Source organism: Melozone crissalis, unplaced genomic scaffold (assembly GCF_028551555.1).
Source record: "Melozone crissalis strain CALT ecotype California unplaced genomic scaffold, PUWL_Pcris_2 ptg000046l_1, whole genome shotgun sequence".
NCBI classification, from domain to species: Eukaryota; Metazoa; Chordata; class Aves; order Passeriformes; family Passerellidae; genus Melozone; species Melozone crissalis.
The window spans coordinates 6400552-6407771 of NW_026535824.1; the positions used below are offsets into that span (position 1 = coordinate 6400552).

The 7220-nt window shown below is 50.4% G+C and overlaps 1 protein-coding gene across 1 annotated transcript; it reads left to right on the forward strand.

Annotated features, from left to right (window-relative positions):
* Nucleotides 1–1433: 1433 nt before the first annotated feature.
* LOC128943473 (olfactory receptor 14C36-like) lies at nucleotides 1434–2267 on the forward strand (the record flags this gene model as incomplete). The annotated part of the gene is made up of 1 exon (XM_054286409.1): nucleotides 1434–2267. A coding segment is annotated over one exon (834 nt), but the record flags the coding sequence as incomplete, so codon positions are not given.
* Between the last annotated feature and the right edge of the window lie 4953 nt (nucleotides 2268–7220).

Below are 7220 nucleotides of genomic sequence, written 5' to 3' on the forward strand. Positions count from 1 at the left end.
TCGTTTCCCAATAAAGCGCTTTACCATAAACCCCTTAAGCAAAGATAAATACCTCTTAATTTGGAGCAGGAGATGCAGAAAGTTCTTGTCCACCGTTGCGCGTTGGCTGGGGGATGGGGATCCCTTCTGACAGAATTCCGTCAAGGGCCCCAAAGAGATCCCGGTCCCCCTCGAGCCAAGGCTCGGGAGGACCCTTTCTGTCCTGCCGCGGTCGCCAAAAATGATGCCGAATTTTGCCCCAAAAGGCGATAATAAGCTGCCCAGAGACTAGATTTGAGGTCTATAGGCAGGAGGTATTTATTGACAACGCGTTGGAGAAATCACCAAGTGGATTTCTAAATCAGGTACAGCAAAAGCAGGTTTTTATACAATTTTGAACAAGGATTACATCATTTATTATATGCATATTAATAAGCAGGCAGGAGTATAGGCGGGGTTTTCCAGGAACTCTTGGTCTTCCTTAGTTAAATTTTAAGCTTCTCCTAATTTGGGCATCTTCCTGTCATCCTTGGCATGTTTTTCCATGACTTGGCAGAAATCACTGTTGCACTTGGCTTGATTCTGACGGCTTGGCAGGTCACCTTAACTTTTTGGCTTCTACTTTCGCTTCTTCAAATATTCTAACTCCAAAGTCTCTTTTGTGAGTGTATTTTAGATTATTTATTAACTTATCTAATCAAAGTTTTCCCAAACAATGTATTTTAGGTTATTTATTAACTTCTGTGTTTCCCTTGATAGAGTGTCTTTTAATTCTTTTATTCCTCAGGTCTTTTAATTCTTTTCTTTCTCAGAAACTACTGTTCATTGTAATGAATGGCTTCAATAAATGGGAAAAGCCTGGGTTTTTATTCTACTGCTCTGTTTTGCCTGAATGGGAAATTGCATATAGATATTCATCTCTCAGTTCAGGTGGAGAATAAATAAAAAAAAACCCAATAGACCAGAATAAACCATGCAGTGACAGAAATCATCACAGGGCCCCTCAGACGGCGGCATCTTTGTTGCTTTTCCAGCCTCCTCAGGGTTGCTCTGACGTTGCGATCAGAGCCTGCAGAGCCAGAGCTGCCCCTGGGCAGTGCCAGAGCTGGGAGGGGTCTGCAGGGCAGAGCTGAGTCCCCAGGGCTGGGCTGGGCTCTGGCAGCACTGGCAGGGCCCAGTCCTGGGCACAGGGAAGCAGCTGCTGGCATGGACAGTTCCAGGCAGCAGAGCCCTGAGCAGGAAGTGGGGGGAAAGTGCCCCCAGTCTGTGCTGGGATTTTTAAAGTCCTCTTCAAACACAACTATACCATGATTACTTTTTTTACAGATCCCCATGCCAAGACACTGCAAATGTCCAACAGCAGCTCCATCAGCCACTTCCTCCTGCTGGCATTGGCAGACACGCGGCAGCTGCAGCTCCTGCACTTCTGCCTCTTGCTGGGCATCTCCCTGGCTGCCCTCCTGGGCAACGGCCTCATCATCAGCGCCGTAGCCTGCGGCCACCACCTGCACACGCCCATGTTCTTCTTCTTGCTCAACCTCTCTGTTCTTGACATGGCCTTCCTAAGCACCACTGTCCCCAAGGCCATGCACAATTCCCTCTGGGACACCAGGACCATCTCCTACACTGGATGTGCTGCACAGGTTTTTCTGATTTTCTTCTTCTCTGGATCAGAGCTTGCCCTTCTCACAGTCATGTCGTATGATCGCTACGTGTCCATCTGCAAACCCCTGCACTACGGGACCCTCCTGGGCAGCAGAGCTTGTGCCCACATGGCAGCAGCTGCCTGGGCCAGTGGCTTTCTCTACGCTGTCATGCACACAGTCAATACATTTTCCCTGCCCCTGTGCCATGGCAATGCCTTAGGCCAGTTCTTCTGTGAAATTCCTCAGATCCTCAAGCTCTCCTGCTCCAATTCCTACCTCAGGGAACTTGGGCTTCTCATAGTTTGTACTTTTTTGTTAGTTGGTTGTTTTGTGTTCATTGTTTTCTCCTATGTGCAGATCTTCAGGGCTGTACTGAGGATCCCCTCTGAGCAGGGACGCTACAAAGCCTTTTCCACCTGTCTCCCTCACCTGGCCGTGCTCTTCCTGTTTATCAGCACTGCAGTATTTGCCTACCTGAAGCCCCCCTCCATGTCCTCCCCATCCCTGGATCTGGCCCTGTCAGTTTTGTACTCGGTGGTGCCTCCTGCCCTGAACCCCCTCATCTACAGCCTGAGGAACCAGGAGCTCAAGGATGCCCTGAGGACAAAGATGACTGGGTACTTTTCAGAAGCAAAGAAGTGATTGTTTTCTGCTGCTTAGTTTTCAGAATGGAACTCATGACTGGCCCAGTCTCTGCCTTCTCAGGTATTTGGTCATGCCGATGGATTCTTCTTGCCATAATGTGCTCAATTAAATGTTTCTATTCATCCCTCACCTAATTCCCTGTCTGCCTCTTGAATTTGATCCAGAAGCTCTGTAATCCAGGAGCTGTACTATTGCTTTGTTTGAACAAAATAAACGACCTTGCAGTGCCTTGTTTTTTTGGGATCTCAACTCTGGGACCTGCATGAAGTTATAGGGGGGAAAGGGAAGGGTCCCAACACAGCAGCACTGCCAGGGAGCAGCAGCACTTGGTCCTTTCAGAGCTGCTCTTCCCAAGTCCACACTCTCTTTCCCAGCCCTGCTGTGGGTGCAAGGCCAGAGTGCTCTGGCAGCTTGGTCACTGTCCTGCTGCATGTCCCTGCTGTGACCACAGGCAGGGCCAGGCCATGGGCACTGCTGGGACACAGCTGGGCTCAAGCACAGCAGCTCCATCAGGAAAGGGCATCCCCTGAGGGCAGAGCAGGAAGGCTTTGCCCTCTCTCCATTTCCTGCTGTCAGGAATGTGCCCCAGGAATGTCCTGGCACAGCAAAGCCCAGTGCCTGGGGCAGGGGGAGAGTGTGCATGGGGGGCTCACAGCAGAGTCCTGGCACAGCCAGAGCTCCTGGCATGGACCTGAGGCAGAAGCAGAGCAGGGCCTGGGCTTTGTCCTTGTTCCAGGACAGCCTGGGAAGGTGGCCCAGGGCAATTGTCCCACACCAGCCCCTGCAACCACCACTTCCAGCACTGGCCTCTCCCTACCTACAGGAGGTTGTTTGTCACTGCACAGAGGGACACCAAGTAACCAGGCCAGCAGGCCATGTTTGCTCTGTACTGAGGAGAACTCAGCAGTGCATCATGTGTGTGTGGGGAGATGAACCCCAGTGAGTACAAACACCATCAGCAGCACCCGGGGGTGGCACAATTCCAGTGGCACAAACAGTGCCTTGAGGCCACTTCACTCAAGAGGAATGTCCTCTCGGAAACCACCTAAATTCTTTGCTTGGCTGTGCTGAGGACTGCATTGAAAGAAACATCCAGGGCAGGGAGGCTCCAGGGAAAATGCTCAGGACCGCCATAGACTGCACAGAGAGACATTGGAGTGGTGACTCTGTGGGGAGAAATCACAGCTGCCTCCCTTCTGAACCACCCTGAGGACCTGGACAGGGCTCTGCTGTGTCCTGGGCACTAAGCTGGCACTGAGGGATGTGGAAAAGGCTTTTGGTGTCAGGGATGTTGAGAAGGCTGGGCAGTGTCACTGTGAGACTTCTCTCAAAGCTCTTGGAAAGGCCAGAGCCATCCCAGAGGATCCTGGGCACCTGGGAAGGGCAGACATGGAAGCAGTCTGCAAACATGTGGCAGCAGCTCTCTGACCACAGGGAGCAAGGCACAACTAGCCAGGTATTGTCTTAGGGAAGGCTGTGAGAAGACCAGAGAAATTCATGAGAAATAATTCTTATCTTCACTTGCTGCGCCTGCTGTTGTGAACATGTAGAATGTGTTATGAAGATTTGTTTACCAAAGGGTGATTTCTTAATTGGCCACTGGTGATGGTGTTTGGATTCAAGGACCAATTAGGTCCACCTGTATGGTGACTGTCTCTAAGGGCGATGGGTGTCTTAAAAGGCATAGTATAATAAAGTGATTGATCAGCCTTCTGAGAATTGTGGAGTCAATGCTAAATATTACCCCTTTGGGGACGCCTGGTTACGGCAAGAGGTGAACCCCGATGTGACCTGGGGGAGCTTGCGGTTGGGAAAAGGTGCCTGCAGAAATGGGCATCCAAATTTCTATGTCAGAAGATGAAACCCTTGCAGTGTGGGAACTTATGACTTGTCATGAGACTTCCTATGTTGCAAGATGTTCTCTGCAGGCTTTTCTGTTAGGCCAAAATTCATGGTTTCCCCGTGGATGTGGAAATCTCACTGGATCTGCAGGCCTGGGACTCACTGGGTCTCTGTGTCTGGGGGAACTGAGGTGAGATGTGAGTGTACCTTGACTACTATCAATCTGGTCAATGCTTTCCAGAACTCTAAGGGGCCAGACCCCATGGGAAAGCGAATCCACCTTGATAGGCACATCCCAGTCAGACTTGGAGGAGCGCGTCCCCCGGCATGGGCAGCCACCAGCCCCTCTGCTACAGCCAGCTGTGGATCTGTTTAGGGACAGCCACCACTGGCTCATTGACCCCTGCCCTGCCGGGGAGGCAGGGGGGGCACTGCACCTGGAGCAGCTTGCTCCTGGCTTCCCAGAGCATGCACATGAAGGTGTGAGAGATGGTCTGCAGTTCCCCTCATTTGCCTCACGACCATCCCCAGGACAGACATTGAGACCCTGAGGACCTGGATTGGAATTCTGGCCTGCCGGTGGTGGATGAACGCCAAATAATCCTGAGGCTCCTGAGCAGAATTCTGGCCTGCCAAGGGATTGTTTGCAGCTGTGTCTACAGTGACTGCTTCTAGCAGGGCCTGCCAGGGGGTGACACACCCCATGTACTTGCACCTGCTCTGTGACAATAGCTTGTGGATTTCCCCACCTCTTGGCCTGGTTGGACTTTTCTGGGGTAACCTTTGGTGGTCCCCCTCCCACAGAAGAGCCATCATCTGCTTTTCAACCACCCTGATGGACGGACTGAGATGGGAGAAGACTCTCCCTCAAGGACTGAGATATGAGAACCCTATATGGAGAAGCTCCCCCTTCCCAAGGACTGAGACTGAAACCCTCAACATGGGGGAGGTGTGTGGGGGAGCTGACCTGACCAAAGCCAGATATTTGCCTGCAGGTATGGCCATTGGACCAAGAAGACAATGGTTCTCACCTACTGCTGAGAACACAGACTGTCTGTACCTGTCTTCAATACCTTCTTTCCCCCTCAGCAATTTCAATAGACTTATTCTTTATTGCATCTGTTCCCCCTCAACAATTTCAAGATTTGTTCCCCTCCTCAGCAATGGACTATAATAGAACCTTGAGTTTACCAGGACTTTTGAGATCTCCCCAATGTGACTAGGCGAACTCCATCAGTTGGACTACAAGGACTTTTTCTCTCTACGTTTGGTAGCTCCCTCTCTCTCTCTCCACCTCTTTTCTATTCTTTTCCTTTCTCTAATTCCATTAACACATTTGCTGTGGTCATTCAATAAAGGTGCATTTGTTTTGATTGATACTGCAATCCCCTTTCCGTGTTGGTTTTGCACTCCAAGAGCAGTAAGCAAACCATCACAACCCCCATTCATATGAACAGATGGTGACAACTGACACCCATCAGGAGCTGCAGGCCGACCATGAGCAGCATCATCACTGCAGGGATCCCAAGGGACATCAGCGGGATCCAACGCATGGAGCGGGACAGGTGGGAACCCGGCACCAGCTGGTAACTCAGCTGTCCATAGACTTCTCTAACAGGGAATGCTTCACCGCGTGCCAACGGGAAGATGTGGGCCATCCGATGGTCCTTCCAATATATTCATTCTGGGAGGCACTTTTCATGGACCTGGACAAATTTATGTCACTTCCAAAGTCCAGATCATTGGCCCAGGGGAAGAAATTTTCGTACAGCTCTGTTGCACAGAACCTCCTTTTTATTTATCACAAGGGACTCCTATTGCACAAGCATTCCCGTTACCTAAAGACAATCCAGGACAGGTTCCCCTCAACCCCACCATCATGTGGGTGCAGGTTGTGGCCTCCAACAAACCTGTCGTGGAGTGTGGCCTGTTCTGCAAAGGGGAGAAGATTTACTGCCTGAGCATGCTGGACACCAGGGTGGATGTTACCATCATAGCCCGCTCTGAATAGGCAGCAAATTGGGAACTACAGCCCGTGGCGGGGATGATTTCAGGGATTGGAAGGGCAGTGGTTTCCATAAGGAGTAAGAGAAATATTATAGTAGAAGGTCCCGAGGGCAAGATGGCAACCATCCAGCCATTCGTGGTGAGGGCACTGATCACCTTTTGGGGCAGGGACCTTCTAGCCCAATGGGGCGCCTCTCTAAAAATTCCCAGTAGGGATTCTTAGTGGGGGCCACTGTGAAGTGTGTGAAACCCACCATCCCACAACTCACCTGGAAACAACAACATCCAGTGTGGAATGACCAGTGGCCCCTTTCTTTCTAACACAAAGTTACGTGCACTGGAGGCCCTCGTGGAGGAGCAGCTTGCCAAGGGCCGCATCACCAAAACCAACAGCCCTTGGAACTCCCCTATCATTGTTTTAGGAACACCCAGCAAAGACAGGGGAGGGCCCCTCCACGATCTAAAAAAAAAAAAAAAAGTCATAGAAGATAAGGTGCCCTGCAGCCCAGCATGCCCATGCCTTTGATGCTGCCCCAGGACTGGAAACTTTTTCCTGAAGGGAACAGGACAGGCTGTGGGGATCAGGTGCAGGGCAGAGGTAGGGAGAAGAATGACTTTTGCATTTTACAGAGCTATGCCTTCCCTTGGTCTTGTTGGCTGACAAGAAATGAACATCCCTCTGTGTCTCGGGCAGCTCCTTCTCCAAGGAAAGTAGGTGGGAGTTGGAGCCAAGGAGCTGAAAGCTGCAGGTGCAGCCTGGGCTGGAGGGAGCTCAGATTTGCACAAGGCTGCTCTGAGGGCCAGGGTTTGGATGGGGGAAATGGTGGGGTGAGGGTAGGGACAGAGTATGATGGATTGTCAGCCATGAAGGGTCTTAATTTTAATATCCATTCAAACTGCATGACGAGGTCCATGGATTTACTGTCAATTGGAGATTGCACATAACAATAAATTAACAGGAAAACAAAACTAAACAGGATCTAAACAATCTTTTCTCACTGTATTTTTAAATAGAATATATTGACTTTGAATACATTACAGAGATCTACTTAACCACAAGTTATTTGGAAATTAAAATCAAATTATTCCCAGAGGCTTGGC